Below are 27,773 nucleotides of genomic sequence, written 5' to 3' on the forward strand. Positions count from 1 at the left end.
GAGGACAGGAGCTTCTTCAGGGTCCTGTACAGTACATGCAATGTCCTAAAAAAAAGTAAAATGGAGCCGTCCTAACCTGGTGTCCAAAGGAGCAGCTAACCCCGGTACAGATAAAGAGTACAGAACATGTAATACCTCCCTGTACTGTAGGGGGCGTTACCAGACAGCCATTCAGTCCATGCACTTCAGTAATACAGGGGTTTTACCAGTCAAATGCCCATTCTGATTGGTTGGTTCTTCCGGCCATTGACACATTTCACAAATCTGGACTGTCTGTACATTGTATGTTGAGTCTGGTTTTAAGTTACAATGGTCCAGAAAAGACGATTGTATGTTGAAACTATTGTATGTTAAGGCCATTGTAAGTTGAGGGATCACTGTATATATATATATATATATATATATATGTATATATATAGTGGTTCTATAATTCAAGGTACTCACTAAATCAGGATTCTTCACATTTTGCAGATATAATAGAGAATTTTTACCAGCTCATCTTTCATATAGAATATTATAAGGGAACCTTTTTTTTTTTTTTAAACTATGTAATTTTACTGTTTGTTTGTATCATACCAGCTATAGAAAACTAATGTCTGGAGATGACTCAACGGTTTCTAGAAGACACTATTTTGAGCATGCTCTGTATACAGAGAACACTTTGCAAGGAGGGGGGGGGGGGGGGGTGAGCTGTGACCATCACCTATTGTCATTGATGGATCCTGTTTTTTCAGCCTCCAACTTGATAATGGACATTTAACTTTTAATTGGGGGTTAACAATTTTACTGCCATAGACATAGATCAGGTTGACATTAGCCTTTCATAGTTATAAGCCACCAGGCATTCAAATACTAAACCCTTTCCAGCCATAGTGCACCAGAGGGTACACTACACATGACCATATTCTCTATAGTCTACAAATATATGATTCTGTTGACAAACAATTGTCCTGCTAGCTTCAATTAACATTACCCAGTTTGCTGTTGTTGGACAATCACTTGTGCTCCATGTGATGTGATAATAAATGTATAATAATCTTCTAGACTGAAAAGCTTAAAAGCCAAATGGTGCAGAAATTTCGGAGTCTTCAGTGTGCCTTGCCATTCCATTGTGTTTTTGAATGTCTTACCAATCACAGTTGTGTGTTTTGGAAATAATACACATTTTAAATTGCACTCTAAAGACATATACGGTAGTTATTGACCCCATACACCAAATATCTTTTTTTACACCTTTCCTTTCTGTAGAGTACAGTTTAGCCTAAAGTTACACCACATTACGTGTTTAAGCATGGTAGGAATGTTTAAATACATCTTCCATAGACTAGGCTTTTTGTATAATGTTGTATTGAAAAATACATTAGACTCAGCATTCCAATACAGTTCAGACCAAAAGAACCTAACATATTCCAGTTACCATATGCTAAATTTAAAAGCATCAGCATTGACATTGGGAGATTTCTCTGTATATACATGATCAGTAAACCACCAGCATAGAGCAACTTCAGCAATAAGCATTGATCTTGAAATAAGCTAATGTTATATGAATAGAGACGCGATAGGGTGTCAAGAAGTATATGACTTTTCTGATACCAATATGTCCAACAGTTACGTTGAGTTAATGACAGGTAAAGGTTCTCATATACTGTGTTAAAAGATATGACATTAGAAATCTCTCTGACCATTGCTGGGGAATCAGAGTATTACAATATATTATTAGGACAAATGGTATTTCAGTATCATATAAAAAAAATGGTGTATTGTTTACACAAGTCAATATTCCTGTTAGTAGATACAATTGATAACATGTTCACCTTCCAAGAAAAATAGTCAAAATTATGATTTATGTTTTTTTGACTTTATTCTTCTTGGAAGGTGAATGTAAATGCTTGGAGGTGTCTGTTATAACTGGGTAGTTATTCAAGGGAAATAGTGATGTTTTTATATCTAGCCTGGCCTTGTGTCTGTACTGTACATACTAATTTACAACACACTAGATTATTATTTTACAAAATGGTTAGCAACTATAAATATAAGGAGAAAGGTGGCGGGCCCTTAAAGGGGTACTCCGCCCCTGGCATCTTATCCCCTATCCAAAGGATAGGGGATAAGATGTTAGATCGCCGCGGTCCCGCTGCTGGGGACCCCGGGGATCGCCGCTGCGGCACCCCGCCATCATTACTGCACAGAGCGAGTTCGCTCTGTGCGTAATGACGGGTGATACAGGGGCCGGAGCAGCGTGACATCATGGCTCCGCCCCTCATGACATCACGGCCCGTCCCCTTAATGCAAGTCTATGGCAAGGGGCATGATGACCGCCACGCCCCCTCCCATAGACTTGTATTGACGGGGGCGGGCCGTGACGGCACGAGGGGCGGAGCCATGACGTAACGATGCTCCGGCCCCTGTATTGCCCGTCATTACGTGCAGAGCGATCTCGCTCTGCGCAGTAATGATAGCGGGGTGCTGCAGCAGCGATCCCCGGGGTCCCCAGCAGCGGGACCCCAGCGATCTGACATCTTATCCCCTATCCTTAGGGGTAAGATGTCTAGGGGCGGAGTACCCCTTTAAATGTCTCAAGGAGCGTGCCTCAATGCTATTTCTTCATAAACTCTGTAGGGAATTGTATCCTTTGAAATGCCGGGATAAATTGGTGAGGACATTAGCACTATGACCACTGGGTGAATGTATGCTTGTAGTTGTGAAAAATTTCATGGGATGTGTACTCTAACAAAAGTTTAGAAAACAAAGATAAGAATAGAACAAAATATTGTTATTTATTATTGTTTATTATGCATTGGAGATATAATATCAATGTCAAACATAGCCAAGAAACATTTATATACATCCGAATGACAAGTCCTTGTCCAACGATTACCTTGAAGAGAATAAGGCGCGTTCGCATGTATCAGTTCTCCGGCAGTGTTTCACTGGAGTGTGCACTGGAGGGAAACTGATGGTAGAACTGATCCCATTCATTTGATCCCATCTCAATTTGGATGCCGGATGGTTGGACACGCTGGACGCAGCTGCATTCTCCTGTCTGGCATTCAGAAACAATGGATGCCGCATGCTACACAATTGATGACAACTGATGCATGTTGTCCTCAGTTATGGCATCAGTTGTGTCGGGATATAGGCTCACCTATGTCGGACGCCGGACATACTGTATTTGAACCCAGCCTAGGATGTTCATCATACTACAGCATGGTGGCTCAGTTTGGCAGCACAATGGCTCAGTTGGGCTCCATGGTGCCTCAGTGGTTAGCACTATTGCCTTGCAGTGTTGGGGGCTTAAGTTCAAATCCCACCAATGACAATTGTTACGCCGAGCGCTCCGGGTCCCCGCTCCTCCCCGGAGCGCTCGCCACATCCTCGCTACTGCAGCGCCCCGGTCAGATCCACTGACCGGGTGCGCTGCGATACCGCCTCCAGCCGGGATGCGATTCGCGATGCGGGTGGCACCCGCTCGCGATGCGCACCCCGGCTCCCGTACCTGACTCGCTCTCCGTCGGTCCTGTCCCGGCGCGCGCGGCCCCGCTCCCTAGGGCGCGCGCGCGCCGGGTCTCTGCGATTTAAAGGGTCACTGCGCCACTGATTGGCGCAGTTGTTCTAATTAGTGTGTTCACCTGTGCACTCCCTATGTATACCTCACTTCCCCTGCACTCCCTCGCCGGATCTTGTTGCCATCGTGCCAGTGAAAGCGTTTCCCAGTGTGTTCCTAGCCTGTGTTCCAGACCTCCTGCCGTTGCCCCTGACTACTATCCTTGCTGCCTGCCCCGACCTTCTGCTACGTCCGACCTTGCTCTTGTCTACTCCCTTGTACCGCACCTATCTTCAGCAGTCAGAGAGGTTGAGCCGTTGCTAGTGGATACGACCTGGTTACTACCGCCGCTGCAAGACCATCCCGCTTTGCGGCGGGCTCTGGTGAATACCAGTAGTAACTTAGAACCGGTCCACTAGCACGGTCCACGCCAATCCCTCTCTGGCACAGAGGATCCACCTCCTGCAAGCCGAATCGTGACAACAATATTTTCAGTGAGTTTGTATGATCTCCCCATGTTTTCATGGGTTTATTCCAACACATACCAAAAGATTCATTTAGATTGTGAACCCCAATGGAGGACCAGGACCAAATTGAGTGATCAGTGTTGTGGAATCTGCGTGTGCTATATAAATAATTATTATAGTTGCACTATATCAGGCAAATGGATATCAAGCCATGGATTAACCAACCCTTTTCTATGATTTGCTACAAATAGGAAGGAAAATACATAAAGATCTGTTGGGACTGTTTCATTTTGTACTGTCATTGATATATTTTAAATAAGATAAAATGCACCTAGTACTGCAGATAAGAAACAACCAGGGACAGTATAACGGTTTAAATACTTGTACGATACATGCTATAAATACTTCATCATGATAGCTCATTTCATTTCATCACTGATAGGATTATGTAAAGAACATGATTATCAGCTATAAGACACAGTATTCTTCATACCAAACCATGGCTGACAATAGATTTGTAGACTTCAGCTCCTTATCTGGATGATAACAGGCCTGCTGTGGTGGGAATTATCTTACACAGCAAACAATCCTCATTGTCATTGAGGATAAATCATACTTAATAGGATTGCAATGAATTAAAAGCATCAGTGTGCTTGCAGTGTTTGGTTTCCTGTCAGAAGATATGCCTAATCGAGCAGTCATGTAGCAGCTAAATGAAGAAAATCACAGTGGCGCCACTTTACTTGGCCACTTGGAGATGAGAGACTAACTATGTAGTAATTATCAGTTCTTTGGCAATTGTATTCCTGAGATTTACTAGGATTTTCGAGCAATGAATTCCTCACAAGGGCATGAATCACACAATAAGCCAGGAAGAGTCATTCTCACATTAATGAAATGCATTCAATAAATAGCTGGGGAAGACAGACATCTAAAGCACCTCCAAAGATGTTTTTAATGCTTTGCTTTTGACCACAAATTCCAGTAGTTAAGATAACTGCTGAATATTTTTTATTGTAGGTTGTCTATCACTTACCCGTGCTTAAAGGGGTACTCCGCCCCTAGACATCTTATCCCCTATCCAAAGGCCAGGGGATTAGATGTCTGATCGCGGGGTTCCTGCCGCTGGGGACCCCCGAAATCTCAGGTGCGGCACCTCAGACATCCGGTGTATGGAGTAAACTTCACTCCGTGCCAGATGACTGGCAATGCAGGGCGGAGGCTTGTGATGTCACAGTCACACCCCGCTCGTGATTTCACGGCCACGCCCCCTCAATGCAAGTCTATGAGAGGGGACGCGATGGCCGTCACGCCACCTCCCATAGACTTTGAGGGGTCGTGGCAATTACGTCGCAAGCGGGCATGACAGTGACATCACAAGCCTCCGGCACTGCACCTGACGCTCTAATCCTGTGTTTCCCAAACGCAGTCCTCAAACACCCCCAACAGGTCATGTTTTCTGGATTTTCTTAGTCTTTCACAGGGGATATAATTATGTTCAGTGAATCAGGCATCACCACAGTTATATCCCCTGTGAAAGACTAAGGAAAACCAGAAAACATGACCTGTTGGGGGGACTTGAGGACGGCGTTTGGGAAACACTGCTCTAAACGAACCCCCCGGATGCAGCAGGAAGATCCTTTGGATGTCAAGGGGCAGAGTAACCCTTTAATATTAATACCGGTCAAGGTGCCAACAGTATACCTCAAAGTAGCCAACATTTTTTAACAGGGAATTCCTAAGAAAGATTCATATTTAATATGTAGTCAAAATGTAATCATGATCAGTTTACTTTATTCTATTTTTTTTTCTTTTAAAATGTTGAGAAATATTTGGCAATTACTCTTTTCCCTTAATCCAACAGCACTGGCTAGACCAGACCCAGGGCTGTGGACTTTCTGATGTTGCAAGACTATAACTCCAATAGACGGCAATGCATTTTCGAGCAGATCCGCCGAAAGATCCGCTCAGAAATGCATTGCCGTCTATGGGGACAGCAATGCAGTCTACGTGGTCCTAGCGCTGCCCGCAGGATCTCTGGCGGTAATTACGCCCAGAGATTCCACAGTGTGAATAAAGGTTAGAAACAGTTATCAAACTGAAATCACAAAGACAAACTAGCACTTAGTGTAATACCTAGTGTACGGCAGAGTATTGCAGGACAGGAAATGATTTTAAAGGCAGCTGCCCATGACATCACCTTTGGGCATCAAATGTATCAGCAAAGCTGCAGTAGAGAGCACAAGAGCCAGGACAGAGTCTGGAGGAGACAAGGAATCACTACTGTAGTAGGAAAAATGTGCTATTTGAAAACCTTGTCTATCAATCATAAAAAGGCTGTAAAGGGGAGCATAATATTTCAGCATGATATTTAATTAATTCAGGGTACTCGAATCTCCTAAAATGGTAGCATGGATCTGAGTCATGCCATTGCTTAATGATTGATGCAAGCCAATAGGGGCCTGGTGGTGCTGTGCAGAAAGGACTTGGAAAGGACCAGCAAGCATGCTGATCATAAAGTGGTGACATATGCTAGCAATAAGCCATTGCTTTACGACAAAGACTACTTTTTTTTTGTTTCAGATAGAAAGATGAAATAATTTTTTTATGCATAAACAGGGTAATTACAATAACTTTTAAAGCTAGGTTTAGACGTGACAATAAGGTGAAGGTTTAAATGGGCACTGTCAGAATCAAAAGCTTTTTATATGTTTTACATCTTAACCTTTCTTATATACTCTATAAAAAGAATTGATCTCATTTATATAGAAAACATGGCTTATAACACCACTAGGGGTCCCCATACCATCCAGAACATAATCCTGTCTGGCTGCAGCATAATATTTGTCCCAACTGATGCATAAGCATGGACTAAGTCCAGTAAACGAGGGCAGGACTAGCACTCCTCTAGGCTCACTCCTGTCCTAAATACCGAGATAAGGTTTACAGAGCAGCCTGCAGTGATCAGATGAAGAGATCCAGCACAGCAGACTCAGGGAGGAAGTGAATTATTGGTGAGTGATTGCGGACTCAGTGCTCACCTAGGACACACCCCTTCCTGAGCAGTTAATGTCAGAATGAGTGAGCAGCAGAACAGAGGGATGTGTGAGCTAAATAAAAAGTCAGACACATAAAAATACATGTAAAGCATCTGCATGACCTAGTGAGTAACATATAGAAGCATTATTTTTTTCTGTGATATGACAAGCGTGCTTTAAATTACTTGGACAACAGCTGTTTCCCCTTACTCCAATGTAAAAATGCACAATAGGCTTAATGGGGAGAGGGGGACATGCTGTTGTCAGACCCTTTTTGGAGTAGATTGTTTTCTATTATTGCATAGTATCATCCCTTAATATCTTTACCCAGGGAGAGTCAGAGGGGGGTCATACACAAGATCATTTACAGATGTTGCAAAATTCAGAAGGATCATAGAGCATTTATCTTACACATGAAATTAATGTTGACCCTAACAGATGTCAGGGTAAAGAGTGGCCATACATGTTGGATATGCATGTAAGGGTAAAGAGTGGCCATACATGTTGGATATGCATGTAAGGGTAAAGAGTGGCCATACATGTTGGATATGCATGTCAGGGTAAAGAGTGGCCATACATGTTGGATATGCATGTCAGAATAAAGAGTGGCCCTACATGTTGGATATGCATGTCAGGGTAAAGAGTGGCCATACATGTTGGATATGCATGTCAGGGTAAAGAGTGGCCATACATGTTGAATATGTATGTCAGGGTAAAGAATCGTCATTCATGTTGGATATGCATGTCAGGGTAAAGAGTGGCCATACATGTTGGATATGCATGTCAGGGTAAAGAGTGGCCATACATGTTGGATATGCATGTCAGGGTAAAGAGTGGCCATACATGTTGGATATGCATGTCAGGGTAAAGAGTGGCCATACATGTTGGATATGCATGTCAGGGTAAAGAATGGTCATGCATGGATCATGGATAAAGCTTTTTTGAAGCAGATAACGATGAGTGCTGAACCACAACCCTTCATTCCTCCGTCTATTTTTTTTTTAGCTTGTAGGAAGGTTACATGCTGTTGTCCAAAATGTTAAGTTTTCTGGGATGTATTGATACATGGTTTAGCACACATATCTAATATAAAACAGAACAACATAATTGTTACATTATATTATTGACTTAATGTGGACTGTTGGACAGTACCTATTTCATTTTACAATATTTTATTTTGTATTTGCAGGAAACATCCGATATCATCAGGGAGAGAATTTTAGGAAAACTTACAGACACCATTGAATATAAAATCACTCATCAACATCCCGCAGTTTTGACTGAAAGCGATTCCAGGCCAAGACCAGATGTGAGTCTATTAAAAATTTATGCAGAATGAAATTATATCATCCCAGTTTCCTTTTTATCATTATATTTACTTATAAAAATCTAAACAAAAACATAGACATAAACAGGTTGTAGTTATGTGACCATTCTCCAGCAACAAACAAATGTAAAGTAAATATTTTTCAAGAATTACTTCACAATTAACTAATGTTAACCGATGGCAATACAAAAAGATCACCAAATATCATTTCAATCAACATAATGGCCCTGATTTATCAATCAGCCTGAAACCCTAATTGTCTGTTTTTTCCCAGAGCAACCAATCACAACCTGACTTTCACTTTACAAGGGCTTGTTAAGCTGTGATTGGTTGCTGTGTGAAAAAACAGACAATTAGGGTTTCAGTCTGATTGATAAATCTCCCCCAATAGGTTTGTTTTAGTATTTATGGCTGATCCTTGATGGTAAATTAAATATTACTATATGCTTCCAGGAGGGTAAACTTCTTAAAGGGGTACTCGAGAAAAAAAAAAAAAAACATTTTTCAGATGAACTGGTGCCACAAAAGTTATACTTATTAGTAAACTGCATCTGTTAAAAAAATATTTAAATAAGCGATCGCTGCTGTAGGCTAATAGCTGCAGCCCCTGGCTGTCGATTCCACCCAGGGGTTGCATGGTACAGAGTGGGATGACGTCATAATCCCACTCCGATGCTGATCCCCTCTTCCCATTATGTATCCATATGTCCTATAGTGGGAAGGGGTAAAGTCATTGGCCCTGATTTACTATTGTAAACCCAACATGTTCTGTTAGGTTGTGTGCCAGAAATTCTGTCTGCGCCAGAATGTGCATCAGAGTTTGCGCCAGAATTGAAAAAAACCTTAAAGGGATACTCCACCCCTGGCATCTTATCCCCTATCCAAAGAATAGGGGATAAGATGTTAGATCGCCGTGGTCCCACTGCAGGGGACCCCGGGGATCGCCGCTGCTGCACCCCGCTATCATTACTGCACAGAGCGAGTTCTCTCTGTGCGTAATGACGGGCGATACAGGAGCCGGAGCAGCGTGATGTCATGGCTCCACCCCTCATGACATCATGGCCCGTCCCCTTAATGCAAGTCTATGGCAGGGGGCGTGATGACCGCCACGCCCCCTCCCATAGACTTGTATTGACGGGGGCGGGCCGTGACGTCACGAGGGGCGGAGTCGTGATGTAACGATGCTCCGGCCCCTGTATTGCCCGTCATTACGTGCAGAGCGATCTCACTCTGCGCAGTAATGATAGCGGGGTGCTGCAGCAGCGGGACCCCTGTGATCTGACATGTCTAGGGGCAGAGTACCCCTTTAACAACTCTCCATTTTACTGAGAAAACCCAGGGGCGTGGTCTCTGGGGGAAAATGGGCAAGTCTGACAAAAAGGGGGAGTGTCCCCAACATTTTCATACATACCCAACATCTTTACAAAGGTTTCCATAGAAAATGTGGTGCTGAGCTGAAGAAAACCCTAAAGATGAGAGCATGTGTAAAAAACAGCAAAATGTAGGGAAAAGTGCAAAATGTAGGGAAACCTTAGTAAATACTGAGGAAAAAAAATTGTAGTGAATTAACACCCACAAAGAAAACTACACTTTTTAAAGAAAAAAAAAAACAGATACTGATAAATGTTTCTTCCTGCAGATTTTTATTTTATATTTATACATGATTATGGGCACAGCTATATTGTCTGAGATGCTTTTAACAACATTTAGAAATGTGCTTTACAGCAGCCACTTGGACTATAAGAACCTATAGTATGGAGTTGACTTTTATAAGGAAAATACAAATAAATCAGGAGCAATATGAATCTAGGCTAAGGAATCATAAATATTTTAAAGTTTCCCTGTCATGTAAAAAAAAAAAAAAAAAAAAAGACTTTTGACTGCAGACGTGCAGACTGATGTGCTTTACTCCCCATCTCGCTGTGATATCTGTCCTGTTGCATTAGATGGGCTTCATTATAAGTCTATGGAACCTGTCTTGTGAAACTGGATGGAGATCGCAGCGACTCAGGGGTGAAGCACATAACTGCACACTTCTCCCTTTTTGTTCTTAATGGTGGAGGTCTCCCCACTGAGACCAATCCAAACTTTTGAATAATCTTTGTGTCAAAAGTTTTTTTTTTTTTTTTAAATGACAGGTTCACTTTAAAAGTGACTACATAGAATGTTTTAGCAGATAATAACCATTTAGCCCATTTAAGGTTGCTTTCACACTATAAAATTCATCCGTTTTAAAGATCCGTTTGATGTTCCGTTATGAAAACCCTGAAAATCTTCCATTAACCCCTTAAGGACGCAGGACGTAAATGTACGTCCTGGTGAGGTGGTACTTAACGCACCAGGACGTACATTTAGGTCCTGTGCATAACCGCGGGCATCGGAGCGATGCCCGTGTTATGCGCGGCTGATCCCGGCTGCTAATCGCAGCCAGGGACCCGCCGGCAATGGCCGACGCCCGTGATCTCGCGGGCGTCCGCCATTAACCCCTCAGGTGCCGGGATCAATACAGATCCCGGCATCTGCGGCAGTTCGCGATTTAAATGAACGATCGGATCGCCCCCTCTCCTTCCTTCGTGCGGCTCCCGGCATCTCCTGCTCTGGTCTGAGATCGAGCAGACCAGAGCAGAAGATGACCGATAATACTGATCTGTTCTATGTCCTATACATAGAACAGATCAGTATTAGCAATCATGGTATTGCTATGAATAGTCCCCTATGGGGACTATTCAAGTGTAAAGAAAAATGTAAAAAAATGTAAAAGTAAAAGTAAAAAAAAAGTGAAAAATCCCCTCCCCCAATAAAAAAGTAAAACGTCCGTTTTTTCCTATTTTACCCCCAAAAAGCGTAAAAAACATTTTTTATAGACATATTTGGTATTGCCGCGTGCGTAAATGTCCGAACTATTAAAATAAAATGTTAATGATCCCGTACGGTGAACGGCGTGAACGAAAAAAATAAAAAAGTCCAAAATTCCTACTTTTTTAATACATTTTTTTAAAAAAAATTATAAAAAATGTATTAAAAGTTTTTTATATGCAAATGTGGTATCAGAAAAAAGTACAGCTCATGGTGCAAAAAATGAGCCCCCATACCGCCACTTATACGGAAAAATAAAAAAGTTAGGGGTCATCAAAATAAAGGGATTATAAACGTACTAATTTGGTTAAAAAGTTTGTGATTTTTTTTAAGCGCAACAATAATATAAAAGTATGTAATAATGGATATCATTTTAATCGTATTGACCCTCAGAATAAAGAACACACATCATTTTTACCATAAATTGTACGGCGTGAAAATAAAACCTTCCAAAATTAGCAAAATTGCGTTTTTCGTTTTAATTTCCCCACAAAAATAGTGTTTTTTGGTTGCGCCATACATTTTATGATATAATGAGTGATGTCATTACAAAGGACAACTGGTCGCGCAAAAAACAAGCCCTCATACTAGTCTGTGGATGAAAATATAAAAGAGTTATGATTTTTAGAAGGCGAGGAGGAAAAAATGAAAACGTAAAAATTAAATTGTCTGAGTCCTTAAGGCCAAAATGGGCTGAGTCCTTAAGGGGTTAAACGTCTGCTAGAAAATCCCATTATAGTCTATGGGATTTTTACATTATCAGTTTCAATCCGCCATAGTCCGTTATTAATAACGGACGTTATCTTGTGACGGAAGATAGTAACGGGAGAAATAGTGCATGCACTATTTCTTCCGTTCATTCTCCCATCACAAAATAATGTCCGTTATTAATAATGGACTATAACGGATTAAAACGGATAATGTAAAAATCACATAGACTATAATGGGATTTTCTAACGGACGTATGGGATTTTCTAACGGACGTTTAATGGCCGATTTTTAGGGTTTTCATAACGGAAAATCAAACGGATCTTTAAAACGGATGAATTTTATAGTGTAAAGCAGCCTAATCAAATACATTCGGCCCATCTAGTCTAATACATTTGGCCCATCTAGTCTAATACATTTGGCCCATCTAGTCTAATACATTTGGCCCATCTAATCTGATACATTCGGTCCATCTAATCTAATACATTCGGCCCATCTAATCTGATACATTCGGTCCATCTAATCTAATACATTCGGCCCATCTAATCTAATACATTCGGCCCATCTAGTCTAATACATTCGGCCCATCTAGTCTAATACATTCGGCCCATCTAGTCTAATACATTCGGCCCATCTAATCTAATACATTCGGCCCATCTAATCTAATACATTCAGCCCATCTTGTCTAATACATTCGGCCCATCTAATCTAATACATTCGGGCCATCTAGTCTAATACATTCGGCCCATCTAGTCTAATACATTCGGCCCATCTCGTCTAATACATTCGGCCCATCTAGTCTAATACATTCGGCCCATCTAGTCTAATACATTCGGCCCATCTAGTCTAATACATTCGGCCCATCTAGTCTAATACATTTGGCCCATCTAGTCTAATACATTCAGCCCATTTAGTCTAATACATTCGGCCCATCTATTCTAATATATTCAGCCCATTTAGTCTAATACATTCGGCCCATCTAGTCTAATACATTCGGCCCATCTGGTCTAATACATTCGGCCCATCTATTCTAATATATTCGGCCCATCTAGTCTAATACATTCGGCCCATCTAGTCTAATACATTCGGCCCATCTGGTCTAATACATTCGGCCCTTATAGTAATTAATACATTTACACTTCAAAAATATCTGTTGTTCCATAATCCATGTCCAAAATACAGCAGCTGAATATCTAGGAAAAGGAAAACCTGTACAGCAGCAACAAGTCTACGGGTGTCAGGGTCTCCCTCTTTATCAGAACAGTTTTTTTTATAAGTAAACCATAGCATTCATTTATTTTACCACCAATTCAACACCACTCCACACAAACATGAATACCTCTTATTAGGGATGTCCCGATACCGATACTGGTATCAGTATCGGGGCCGATACTAGCTATTTGCATGGTATCGGGGACTCGTTTAATGTCCCCGATACCATGCCCGATACCTGCTGCCGCTCCACTGTCCCGTTCTTCCGTCCTCCGGGCCGCATCATAGTGTTCCATGAAGGAGCATGTGACACACACGTCACTCCGCCTCCTCCCCTGCGCCCGGCGTAACGCTATGGAGGAAGCAGAGTGACGTATATGTCACATGCTCCTCCATAGGACAACATGATGCGGACCGGAGGACGGAAGAACGGGACAGTGGAGCTGCAGCACCCGACAGAGGAGGTGAGCTGCCTGCAAGGAGGGGGCTGCTACTAATGTCTACCGGGGGGGGGGGCTGCTGCTGTTTAAATGGGGGGCCTGCTGCTGTCTAAAGGGGGACCCCTGCTGCTGTCTAAAGGGGGGCCCTGCTGCTGTCTAAAGGGGGGGCCCTGCTGCTGTCCAAAGGGGGGCCCCTGCTGCTGTCTAAGGGGGGCCCCTGCTGCTGTCTAAGGGGGGCCCTGCTGCTGTCTAAAGGGGGCCCCTGCTGCTGTCTAAAGGGGGGGCCCTGCTGCTGTCCAAAGGGGGGGCCCCTGCTGCTGTCCAAAGATGGGCCCTTGCTTCTTTCTAAAGGGGGGCCCCTACTGCTGTCTAAAGGGGGTCCCTGCTGCTGTCTAAAGGGGGGGCCCTGCTGCTGTCTAAAGGGGGCCCTGCTGCTGTCTAAAGGGGGCCCCTGCTGCTGTCAAAAGGGGGGGCCCTGCTGCTGTCTAAGGGGGGGGGCTGCTGCTGTCTAAAGGGGCCCCTGCTGCTGTCTAAAGGGGGGACCCTGCTGCTGTCTAAAGTGGGGGCCCTTCTGCTGTCTAAAGTGGGGCCCTGCTTCTGTCTAAAGGGGGGTCCACTGTCTAAAGGAGGGCTGTGGTCTACAGGGGGGCTGCTACTTATGTCTACAGGGGGGCTGCTGTCTACAAGGGGGCTGCGGTCTACAGGGGGGCTGCTGTCTACGGGGGGGCTGCTGCTAATGTCTGCAAGGGGATACTACCTACTATTAAAGGCAATCTTACAGCAGAGTCACCTGCACTAACTTGAATTAATAGGTAGATAGGTCAGGTGAGCCGGTTTCTACCGCTGCTCATCATGTGATCATCGGTCTCGCCTCCAGTGCAAATTCCCTGTTCTGTCCAATGGAGAAGAGAGAAATCTTTGCTTATATTACAACAGCCGCCTCCATTGTACACAAGGACACACATATCAGCACGGTAAGCAGCGCTAGAAACCGCATCACCCTGCTGTCAGTTTCCCTATAAATTTAAGTACTCGTACTTGGTATCGGCGAGTACTAGAATTAAAGTATCGGCACTCGGTCTTAAAAAAATGGTATCGGGACATCCCTACCTCTTATACTAACAAAACCTTTCCTCCTGGACCCAGACTGGATGTGATTTCACAATATCAAAGTGCTATATTCAGTGCATAACCCTTCTTTTACTCTTTTCCCGGACCAACTAAACCTTTCTAAACTATGCGAAACTTTATGTTGTTATTTAATAAAGCTTGCAGGGGCCTTATAGGAAAGCTAGGCTTGCTCTCCAATTGTGTTTTTTAAACTTTTCATTGACTTTTATGGGATAATGTTTTAAAGAGTACCTGTCACCAAATAAAACTTTTTTAATATTGTGTTCCTTGTGCAATTAGCAGATACTTTCCCTTTCACTTGCTTTTTAAATTATCAACATAAATATGTTTAACATGTAAAACAGCCACTAGGTGGCTCTGTTCTGTTCCTTGCCACAATTAAAACAGTGGGGGAGATATTAAAAAAATGACTGTTATTTCTGTTCCAGCGATATTAACCCCTTAAGGACCAAGGGCGTACAGGTACGCCTTTGCTCCCTGGTACTGGCCGCGCGCCAGGCGGGGACCGGGCCGGGGTGACTGCTGATATCTATCAGCAGGCACCCCGCGCAAATGCCCAGGGGGGGTCATTAGACCCCCCATGTCGGCGATCGGCGCAAATCGCAAGTGAATTCACACTTGCGATTTGCGCCGATTCCGGATCATTACGGGTCTATGGTGACCCAGTGACCCGGAATAGAAGGGGGATCGTGGATGTCCTAGACACCCACGATCCCCCTGTAGCGATAGGAGTGAGGTGGCAGAGGTGCCACCCCTCCTATCTCTGCTATTGGTGGTCTAGACGCGACCACCAATAGCAGATCGGGGGCGGAGGGGTTTACTTTTGGTTTCCCCGTTCTGCCCACCCACAATAGGTGGGGCAGGACGGGGAAACAGACAGGGACCGGCGCCGAAGATCCACTTACCCATCGGCGACAGCAGCGGGCGACGATCGGCGGAAGAAGAGGACGGCGACGCAGCATCCTGGATCCGACGGAAGCCGGTGAGTTACTTAGCAACATCTGGAGGGCTACAGTCTGAGACCACTATAGTGGTCTCTAAGCTGTAACCCTCCAGATGTTGCAAAACTACAACTCCCAGCATGCCCAGAGAGCTGTTTAGGCTTGCTGGGAGTTGCAGTTTTGCAACAGCTGGAGGTCTACAGTTTGAGACCACTGCAGAGTGATCTTTATGCTGTGCACCTCCAGTTTGCTGTCTGGGCATGCTGGGAGTTGTAGTTTTGCAACATCTGGAGGTCCACAGTTTGGAGACCACTATACAGTGGTCTCTAAACTATAGCTCTCCAGATGTTGCAAAACTGCAACTCCCAGCAAGCTTAAACAGCAAACAGCTGTCTCTGCATGCTCGGAGTTGTAGTTGCGATCCCTCCAGCTGTTGCATAACTACATCTCCCAGCATGCCTTTCGGCGATCAGTACATGCTGGGAGTTGAAGTTATGCAACAGCTGGAGGCACACTGGTTGGAAAATACTGAGTTAGGTAACAGAACCTAACTGAAGGTTTTCCAACCAGTGTGCCTCCAGCTGTTGCAAAAGTACAACTCCCAGCATGCACGGTCTGTCAGTACATGCTGGGAGTTGTATTTTTGAAACAGCTGGAGGTTTGCTTCCCCATGTGAACATACAGGGTACATTCACACTGGCTGGTTTACAGTAAGTTTACTACTTCAAGTATGAGCTGCGGCAAATTTTTTGCCGCAGCGCAAACTCCTAGCGGTAAATTCACTGTAAACCTCCGCCAGTGTGAACGTACCCTAAAAACACTACACTACACTTACACATAATAAAGGGTAAAACACTACATTTACACCCCCTTACACTGTCCCCCCAATAAAAATAAAAAACGTATTGTACGGCAGTGTTTCCAAAACAGAGCCTCCAGCTGTTGCAAAACAACAACTCACAGGATTTACGGACAGCCACTGACTGTTCAGGCATGCTGGGAGTTTAGCAACAGCTGGAGGCACCCTGTTTGGGAATCACTGGCGTAGAATACTCCTATGTCCACCCCTGTGCAATCCCTAATTTAGTCCTCAAATGCGCATGGCGCTCTCTCACTTCAGAGCCCTGTCGCATTTCAAGGAAACAGTTTAGTGCCACATATGGAGTATCTCCGTACTCGGGAGAAATTGCACTACTAATTTTGGGGGCTTTTTTTCCTTTTACCCCTTATGAAAAAGAAAAGTTGGGGTCTACACCAGCCTGTTAGTATAAAAAAATAATTTTTTTTACACTAACATGCTGGTGTTGTCTTTACTTTTTATTTTCACGGGAGGTAAAAGGAAAAAAAGACCCCCAAAATTTGTAACGCAATTTCTCCTGAGTACGGAAATACCCCATATGTGGACGTAAAATGTTCTGCGGACGCACAACAAGGTTCAGGAGTGAGAGCGCACCATGTACATTTGAGGTCTAAATTGGTGATTTGCACAGGGGTGGCTGATTTTACAGCGGTTCTGACATAAACCCAAAAAAATAAATTCCCACATGTGACCCCATTTTGGAAACGACACCCCTCACGGAACGTAAGAAGGGGTATAGTGAGCCTGAACACCCCACAGGTGTTTGACAAATTTTCATTAAAGTTGGATGGGAAAATGAAAAATAAATATTTTTTTCACTAAAATGCTGGTGTCACCCTAAATTTTTCATTTTCACAAGGGAAAATTAAAAAAAAAATCCCCCCCAAAATTTGTAACCCAATTTCTTCTGAGTAAGAACATACCCCATATGTGGATATAAAGTGCTCTATGGGTGCACTACAATGCTCAGAAGAGAAGGAGCGCCATTGGGATTTTGAAGAGAAAATTTGTCCGGAATTGAAGGCCACTTGTGTTTACAAAGCCCCCATGGTACCAGAACAATGGACCCCCCCATATGTGACCCCATTTTTGAAACTACACCCCTCATGTAATGTAATAAGGGGTACAGTGAGCATTTACGCCCCACAGGTGTCTGACAGATTTTTGGAACAGTGATCCGTGAAAATGAAAAATTTTATTTTCCATTTCCACAGCCCACTGTTCCAATTATCTGTCAAACGCCAGTGGGGTGTAAATGCTCACTGCACAACTTATTAAATTCTGTGAGGGGTGTAGTTTCCAAAATAGGGTCACATGTGGGGGGGGGGGGTCCATTGTTCTGGCACCACGGGGGGCTTTGTAAATGCACATGGCCCCTGACTGCAATTCCAAACAAATTCTCTTTCCAAAAGCTCAATGGTGCTCCTCCTCTTCGGAGCATTGTAGTTCGCCCGTAGTGCACTTCAGGTCCACTTATGGGGTACCTCCATACTCAGAAGAGATGGGGTTACAAATTTTGGGGGGTATTTTCTGCCATTAACCCTTGCAAAAATGTGAAATTTGGGGGGAAACACACATTTTAGTGAAAAAAAAATATATATTTTTACATATGCAAAAGTCGTGAAACCCCTGTGGGGTATTAAGGCTCACTTTATTCCTTGTTACGTTCCTCAAGGGGTCTAGTTTCCAAAATGGTATGCCATGTGTTTTTTTTTTGCTGTTCTGGCACCGTAGGGGCTTCCTAAATCCGACATGCCCCCGAGCAAAATTTGCTCTCAAAAAGCCAAATATCACTCCTTCTCTTCTGAGCATTGTAGTTCGCCCGTAGTGCACTTCAGGCCAACTTATGGGGTACCTCCATACTCAGAAGAGATGGGGTTACAAATTTTGGGGGGTCTTTTCTGCTATTAACCCTTGCAAAAATGTGAAATTTGGGGGGAAACACACATTTTTGTGAATTTTTTTTTTTTTTTTTTACATATGCAAAAGTCGTGAAATCCCTGTGGGGTATTAAGGCTCACTTTATTCCTTGTTACGTTCCCCAAGGGGTCTAGTTTCCAAAATGGTATGCCATGTGGGTTTTTCTTGCTGTTCTGGCACCATAGGGGCTTCCTAAATGCAACATGCCCCCCAATAACCATTTCTAAAAAACGTACTCTCCAAAATCCCCTTGTCGCTCCTTCGCTTCTAAGCCCTCTACTGCGCCCGCCGAACAATTTACATAGACATATGAGGTATGTCCTTACTCGAGAAAAATTGGGCTACAAATATAAGTATAAATTTTCTCCTTTTACCCCTTGTAAAAATAAAAAAATTGGGTTTACAAGAACATGCGAGTGTAAAAAATTAAGATTGTGAATTTTCTCCTTCACTTTGCTGCTATTCCTGTGAAACACCTAAAGTGTTAAAACACTTACTGATTGTCATTTTGAATACTTTGGGGGGTGTAGTTTTTATAATGGGGTCATTTTTGGGATATTTCTAATATGAAGACCCTTCAAATCCACTTCAAACCTGAACTGGTCCCTGAAAAAAAGCGAGGTTCAAAATTTTGTGAAAAATTGCTGCTGAACTTTGAAGCCCTCTGGTGTCTTCCAAAAGTAAAAACACATCAATATTATGATGCAAACATAAAGTAGACATATTGGAAATGGGAATTTAAAAAAATATATTTTGAATACCCATTTTCCTTACAAGCAGAGAGCTTCAAAGTTAGAAAAATGCAAAATTTTCACATTTTTCATCAAATTTTGGGATTTTTCACCAAGAAAGTTACCACAAAATTTTACCACTATGTTAAAGTAGAATATGTCACGAAAAAAAAATCTCGGAATCAGAATGATAACTAAAAGCATTCCAGAGTTATTAATGTTTAAAGTGACAGTGGTCAGATGTGCAAAAAACGCTCTGGTCCTAAGGTGTAAAATGGCCTGGTCCTTAAGGGGTTAAAGAGGTACTCCACTGGAAAAAAAATGTTTTTAATCGCTTCGCACACATACTTCTTAACCCTTCCAGTACTTATCATCTGCTGTATACTCCACAGTAGGTTCTTTTCTTTTTGAATTTCCTTTCTGTCTGACCACAGTGCTCTTTGCTGATACCGCTGTCCATGTCAGAAACTTTCCAGAGCAGGGGGATTTGGGGATTTGGGGATTTGCTCCTACTCCGGACAGTTCCTAAAATGGACAGTGATAACTACTGGAAGGGTTAAGATTTTAAAATAGAAGTAACTTACAAATCTGTTTAACTTTCTGGCACCAGTTGATAAAAATAATAATAATAATGTTTTCCAGTGGAGTTCCCCTTTAAACACACTTTCCCCCCCCCCCTCACAGTTCATTTTCGTGCCACTTATGTTTGTTTTTTGCACCAAAAATTGTTAAATTTTACATCCCGGAAAATTCTGGTGGGAGCATCTCATGTAATATTCCATGATTACTAGTGCCCAGACAATCAATAACTGTATAAAAAAACATTTCTAGGGCTTAAATGTGAGTTCAGGTGTAGTGACTAGTGACCATGAAAAAAAGAAATAAAATAATAAATTATAATTTTTTTTAATAACATTTTTAATAATTATTATTTATTTTTCAATAATTGATTAAATAACACCTTTTCTGAAAAAAAATAAAGAAAAAAAAACTACAACCATTTCTGTGACTTCTACACTACCAAAAAGCTGGTGTGGAATTTTTGATGTAAAATGAACTCTCACCTCTTTAAAAATATCATGTAAAACATGAAATTTACATAACCACACCCCCTTTTGCAAAACTGGTGTGACTAGTGTAAACCTTGGATAATTCTCAGGTAATAAACTTTGAAAATCTGATATAAACTTTTTCGTGACAAAATTTTGGCGAGCATTTTTGATGTGAAGAGTTTTGAATATGACCCAAACTGAGTTTAGTCTCCTCCCAGCCTGGCAGGAGACCAAACTCAGGAAGTGTTTTGCTGCACTGAGCTTGATTGACAGCTGCACAGAGGCTTACTGACAGCTGCACAGAGCCTCATTAAAGGCTCCAAAGAGCCTCACTGAAACATGCATAGAGCCTCACTGAAAGATGCACAGGTCTTCTATTCCTCACAGCACTGAAACAATGTGAGGGCGGAAGTGGTCCCCCAGCAGGCTTCAGTGATGTCATGCCTGCTGGGAAAAACCCACTTTCTCCTGCTGGGAGATTGCACTATTTGAGCAAGAATAAAGGTAAGATACAGAGGGAGCTTACATTTTTGTAAGGATGGGAGAATTGTTATGAGTAGTTAGGGGACATAGCCTGAGTTAGTTTAGAAAAGTTTATTTAGTGACAGGTACTTTTTTTTAACATAAAAATAATGGTGCATAAAGAATCACTGGTTGTTGGCAGATGCCTGTCAGTCTTAAAATACAAATGGAGTTATCAGAAGAAATAGCATGTGTCTGAAAAGCTGAAAACATTATCCTTTTTTGGGGGGGATCATGGTTTTTGTGTAGGCCTGGCTGGTAGTAGCAGCAGTCAGGGTGATGGTAGATAGGTGGCAGTTGTAGCCAACAGACCACTGGCTGTGTTCAACTGGTTGCAGTTGTAATAGCCAACAGACAGGACAGCAGGCAGTGGTGTACTGGGAGTTGTAGTAGCCAGTGAACAAAAGGCAGTGGTGGTCTGGTGGGAGTTGCCGATAATGGCACAAACATCGTTGCTGCCCTATGTCTATGTCGCATGACACACTCTCCCTGTATGGCACACATGCTAAGTCTTGACTTCAAATGTCCTTGAAAATTTGTGGCAGTCTCAGAAATTTGCTGGTTATATGCAGGAAAGTTTGCATTCAGCTTATCCGTTCTTTTGCTTTAAAAACACTTCATTAGATGCCTTAAAGGAGTACTCCGGGATGGGAAAATTGCCCATCATACTGTCAGCAGTAAAAAAATTGAGAGGTACATACCTTCCGTCACTCCCCCGGTGCCTCTGGTAACTCGCTCCAGTTACTGGAGGCACCGGGGAGCAACGGAAGGTATGTACCTCTTTATTTTTTTACTGCCGGCAGTATGACGGGCAATTTTCCCATCCCGGAGATCTCCTTTAAGGCCGCAGAGTCAACAAGATGGTAATGTAGCGCCTGCACCATCAACAATTTGGTCAGGTGTAAATTAGGGCGTATGACATAGATTCCTGATGCGATAGAGGAGGAGGACACGACAATGATGAGGACAAGACAGAGAATACACTGCCTGTAGACGTGGCCTAGCTGCTAGACAGATGAGTGGGATCTGGAGAAGGAGCAGCAGCAAGGTCAAGGTTTTCTTCACATTGTGGAACCTTTGGCTGTCCCATGCAGCTCCAGGAGCCTACGTTCCTATAGTTATACCCTGGCAATGGTGTACATCAGGGGTCCTCAAACTTTTTAAACGGGGGCCAGTTCGTGGTCCCTCAGACCGTTGGAGGGCCGGACTATAGATAACAAAACATGAATAAATTCCTATGCACACTTATATATCTCATTAGTGGCTCTGTTTCCACAGTTATCAAGCCTCACTCAATAATTTTCCCCTACTTTAGTATGCTCTAAATAAAAAGAAGAAAAAATCTGTTACTTATCTAGAACTGTTCCCAGGACATAATCCTCTGATGTCCTCTTCTTTCTTCTCTGATGTCTTCACACACCACAGGCTGGTCTACAGCATAAGGTTTATAAGCCCACCTTTCGGTTCCTATATCGTTATTAGGCTTGCCTCTGTGTTCCCATACAGTTAATAAGCCCACCTCTATGTCCTCATTTGTTAATAATCCCACCTCTGTGTTCCCATATATTTGATAGGCCTGCATCTGTGTTTCCATATAGTTAATAGGCCTGCCTTTGTGTTCCCATATAATGTATAAGCCCACTCCTGTGTTGACATATAGTTAATAAGCTTGGCTCTGTGTTTCCATGTAGTTAATAGGCCTGCCTGTGTGCTCATATAGTTAAGCCCACTTTTGTGTTATATATATTATATAGTTATATAGTTAATAAGGCAACCTCTAAGTTCCCACAAAATAAATAAGTCTGCCTCTGTGTTCCCATATAGTTAATAAGCCCACCTCTGTATTACCATATAGTTAATAGGCCTGCCTTTGTGAACCTATATAGTTAATAGGCCGGTCTTAATGTTCCCATATTGCTAATAAGCCCGCCTTTGTGTTCCCACATAGTTATCAGGCAGCACTCAATAACTTTGCCCCCAAAAATCTTGTATTATTCACCTATCAACGTTCTCAGGACGCGTTCCTCTGGTGTCCTCTTCTTTCTTCTCTAAAGTCGTCACACACCACAGGCTGGCCTATGCCTGATACCTTTGGAACAGCAGACGCATGCTGATGGTAGCTGAGGTACGATACAGATGGCACGATTAAATTATTGCATCATCCCATGCGTGTCAGATGTCTGACTCCATCAGTCTTTCGCATAGGCCTCAGGTATTGGCCACCAGTCTGTGGTGTGTGATAGTACCCAGATAGTGCCCTGTTGACCAACAAGGCGGGTGGTCAGTCCATCCCTGCAAGGTTATAGTTCCCCCATGCAGATGAAGGGAAGGTTAGTACATGTAGTGCTTAAATTATTATCTTTATTTTCAGACCACTGCTGCCTGGGCCCTGTGTTAGATTAGTCAAGTATTTCGGACTGTAAACACCCGAATAAGCTGATCCCATTGCCCCAATGTCACTCAAGATGATTGATGTGGGTGGCTAGTAAAAAATACATGCTCACATAGTGCAGGGACTCTGGAGCAGCAAGAAGCTGCAAAATAATGGGTGGGCACCCAGCAGAGATTAATCCTGGAGACTCATGAAGGGAGAAAACTGGGCCAATTGCTGCACAGTCAGTGACTGTAGTAGGCTATGAAGTCTAGGGTACCTGCTGACCACTTGTGGTGTAAAGGCCAGCAGGATGAGAAAAGGAGAGGGAAGCCTACTGACTACACCTGCCCATCTGGCATTTGCCAGAATTGCCAGATGACCAGTCCAGTTATGATTCCCATTACTATATCATTCAAGCATTATAATTAGTTAACAGCAGTAATTCATTTGAGATCCACTTGCTGAAAGCTAGCCTGTTGGAACAAGAGCCTTACTCGCCATAATTTTACTCATTATTATCTCACCATAATCTTACTCACCATTAACTTACTCGCCCTTATTTTACCATAATCCTACTCCCCATTATTTTACCATAATCTTACTCACCAGCAACTTACTTGCCATAATCGTACTCACCATTAATTTACTTTCCATTATCTTACTAACCATTATTTTACCATAAACTTACTTACCATTTTCTTATTCATCATTATCTTACTCACCATTAACTTACTCATCATTATTTTACCATGATCTTACTCACCATTATCTCACTCACCATAATCTTACCCACCATTATCTCACTCACCATAATCTTACTCACCATTATCTCACTCACCATAATCTTACTCACCATTATCTCACTCACCATAATCTTACTCACCATTATCTGACTCACCATAATCTTACTCACCATTATCTCACTCACCATAATCTTACTCCCCGTTATCTTACTCATCAATATCTTACTATTCTTTACTATCATCTGGAAAAAAAAGTAGAAAATGACAGATAATTTCCTACCATACCAGTGATATTTCATGGTGAAAATCTTGTATATCAGCATCTATTCCAAGATACCTTGAAGTCCCATGATATCAAGGTAAAATCTTTACACCAATAAGCAGCTTATAATGGCAGAAATTAATTTGCTATTATAAATTTCTCTCCTATGGAGCTGATGCAGTTACATGAAAAAAACAGTGATACAGCTGTGTATTTATAATCGATAAACGACAAGAAAACAAAAGAAATAAAAGAATAAAGAACTCTAATTGTATTTAATGTTTCTGCCGGCAATAAAATAAGAACTTTGTGGTTTTTTTTCCCCATCAGCTATCTCCTAGCAACTGTGTTAATGATGCCTGCAAATCAGTCACCTCTCAATATCAAGAGTCCTGGTGAGTTATAGAAGTACAGCTATTAAACAATAAATTTTTAAGACCGGGCGACTTGGAAATAACTTTAAGATTTAAATCTCTTGTCTCTAGGTCTAACAGTACTAAGACAGGTAAGATCAACTATGATTTAAAGGTTTCATTCTGTCAGAAGATCTTAAGCATTTCAGTGGTTTCAGTTCACTTACTATTTTACAACTTGAATCCAGAGCAGATTAAAGGATGGAAGATACAATCAGCTCTTCACAGCTGTAAAACTGCAGAATGAATTTCGTTTGGCATTGTGCACATCCATCTGACAGCCACTAGGTGTCACGTTAAAAGGCTTTTATCCAGCTTTGTCTCTGTGATACACACTCATTATACAGTCTCCCAGACGTGTCTACAACACATGCACCACCGCAAGTCTCTTGCTTACTTTCCTTTGTTTTTAATTTCTCCATCAGTGCATTCGATTTCTCTAAGCCCATTACCACCATCTTCTAGGAACATTAGACATGTCTTCCCTGAGGCACAGCTCAAGTGAAGAAATACATAAAGTGACAATCACTTGAAGATTGCTAGATGTTAACACAAAATAAGGAACATGACATGTTTTGTTGCGCAGAAAGTCATATGAATTATGGGATATGTAAATTAACAGAAGGTTTTACGAAAACCTGTCAGCACCTTTACGTTCCCCTCCCTGCCCCAATTTAATTGTTACAGCGCCATAGCAGGGTTGTGACGCAGGAGTCTGATGTGTTGGATGTATTCATGAGATGCAGGTTACCTGCCTCTGATTGACATCTTTTTTCTATAAGACAGGGTGTCATAGGAATGGTAACATTATAGACCCAGGGGCCTTCAGTCAATTCCCTGCTGCCATTAGAAAAGGGAGATGAGTTGCGGTACCCCAACAAGGGCGCTACAAAATGTATAGAGCCTTCTACTTCATTCAGGTGTGTGTATTGCAGGTGCTGTGGCTGCAGTAAACTGCTGATTCATGGGGGGGGGGGGGGGCATTAGACACTGACAACCATGAGGACAGGTCAACAATATAAGCCTTGTGGAAGACCTTTTACCTTTCCCCACCAAGAATCATGTTGCAAGCAAAGGGCAATTGGGTGATGCCCCCCCCCCCCCCCCATCTATTGGCTTAGATGAGATTATCTCCAATTCCAACTGTTGCAGGCAGGTTTTAGCTGTAGTAAAAACTGGCACCTGCTGTGGAGCGGGTGTTCCGAAATGTTATCAAGATAAAGGCCAGCATTTATTATTGTAGGTGTAAGTGAAGCATTTTCTACACCTTTTTTTGTGTGCTAGTAATGTGTAGGAGCACCAAATTTATTAAATGGTCACAGAGCATTTGATACATTTTGTGCAGGTCACATTTTTTGAAATTTCTCTCTTCACATACACCAAAAAGTTAAGCTAAGTCTGGGCTGGTGTAGTTGTAGAGACTTATCAGTGGCTCTGTGCCAAATAAGTGGATTGCAACTCAAAATCAGCAGAAATGTGTAAAACAAAAGGCGTAAAAAAAGGCACAAATAAACCCTGCTTGCACCTTTTTTGCGCCCTTTGTAGACACAAAAAACTGTCTAAAGACAATGATAAATGTCGGTCAAAATGTTTTTGGCCAGCTGACATCTAGAAGAGAACTTTAGAACACCTGCTGTTTCACAGCTTACTGGGCAGCCCCAGGCTCAGCAAGCTATATTATCAGAACCCTGGACTGGAGGCGAGAGAAAGCTCCCCAAATACTTGCCCCCCCCCCCCCCTGCCATTGGCGGCTGCTTGACCCCGGTCTCTACAAAAGCCCCAGCTCTGCTACATGCAGCGTGTTCAGCTTTGATACATGTAACAAGACATGCACTGCCGGGTGGGCTTGTGATTTTGGAGTCGAACAGCTGCCAAGGGCAGGTAGGGGGCCAAGTATTTGGGGAGCCTGCTTGATCCCACCTCCAGCCGGTGGCTCTGATGATGTAACTTGTGGAGTCTGCAGCTGGTGTTCTGATGTTTTCTTTCAAATGTCAGCAAGGCAGAAGTGACAAACTGTTCGGAAGTGACATATCTTGAGAAAATTTTCCGAACACTGGCTGGATGGGTGTAAATAGAGATATCCTCTATTTACACCCATCCAGCCAGTGTTCAGAAAATGTTCTATATATAAGTGTTAAGTGAAGCTCACAGAGGTCATCTAACCAACTGAAACATTGTGACTTTATGTGTATGACATTTTCTAGATAGAATTCATGATACACCTAGAGCAGTGTTTCCTAACCAGGGTGCTTGGTTGGGAAACACTGCTATAGGTATATCACTGACCTATAGTGTTCAATTTAGAATTATAGTGATGGTTACATAGAAAGTTATAACTTGGAATAAATCTCAGTGTCTTCTGCAGTTTAAACAGTGACATCACAAGTTCTGACAGCTCCGATAATAAGGCAGAGCTAAGACGCAAGAACAAAATTTACGCATCGGGTTCACAAGTTCAACATTTCCAAAGCAAAGAGCAAGACATTTCCGAAAGTCAATCCCAATCCCAATCCGGGTACAGTCCACAAAGAAACATTTCAACTAAATTCAAAGACATTCGAGAAGAAGATGAGGAACAATCAAACTATAATACAAATCCTGTAAATGCAAGTAAAGAAAGGCCTGTGAACAAGTCCCCCGAACATTTCTTCATGAACTATCGGAGAAAGTTACCATATCAAAAACCTGAACTGATCGAACAGGACGCCAGGTATATTCTTCAAAACCATGATGTAAAAGCTCTGATCAGAGTTCTATAATAATCAATGCAACTGATCCAGAAATACACCTCCTCTTGTTGTTGTCGGTGTCTGTTGGGCTAATAACTCAGCCATTTTACATATTGATCAGATATTCAAAGAGTTCACCATGCTCTTGTACCAGAAGACTTTCTCATCCTTTTTTTTAACTAATAGTTACTGTGTATTTGGGAGTTTTCTGCCACTGTTACTACTAACCTTACTAAATACCCTCACCTTGTGTTGGCCTGAAACAAATTACATATAATGGAAGAGTAACTCTTTAAAAACCTTAAGTTGGATGCAGATTTCATATAGATTTTGTAACGGATAAGGAAGTTATAACTGCTATAAGAAAAATAAAATTTCATATACATAAAGCCACAAGGTTTCAGTTAGTTAGATGACCTCTGTGAGCATCACTTCACACTTATATCGTGTATATCCTCTATTTACACCCATCCAGCCATTAATCCCGTGCATTAATGTATGTCT

General features: G+C 42.4%; 1 protein-coding gene across 2 annotated transcripts in view; it reads left to right on the forward strand.

The window, feature by feature from the left end:
• Nucleotides 1-27,035, forward strand: part of LOC130366917 (tetratricopeptide repeat protein 24-like) — a 44,842-nt gene extending 17,807 nt beyond the window's left edge. Inside the window, exons 5-8 of one of the 2 annotated variants that reach the window (XM_056569274.1) lie at nucleotides 8,239-8,358; nucleotides 24,458-24,522; nucleotides 24,613-24,632; nucleotides 26,906-27,035. In XM_056569274.1, the coding sequence (XP_056425249.1) occupies nucleotides 8,239-8,358; nucleotides 24,458-24,522; nucleotides 24,613-24,632; nucleotides 26,906-26,910 (210 nt within the window). In that variant the 3' untranslated portion in view covers nucleotides 26,911-27,035. Of the gene's footprint in view, nucleotides 1-8,238; nucleotides 8,359-21,095; nucleotides 21,240-24,457; nucleotides 24,523-24,612; nucleotides 24,633-26,905 lie in introns of those variants that run through there. The other variant, XR_008891998.1, reaches the window with a different exon arrangement.
• Nucleotides 27,036-27,773: the final 738 nt, after the last annotated feature.

The sequence above is a fragment of the Hyla sarda genome, chromosome 4 (assembly GCF_029499605.1).
Source record: "Hyla sarda isolate aHylSar1 chromosome 4, aHylSar1.hap1, whole genome shotgun sequence".
Lineage (NCBI taxonomy): Eukaryota > Metazoa > Chordata > Amphibia > Anura > Hylidae > Hyla > Hyla sarda.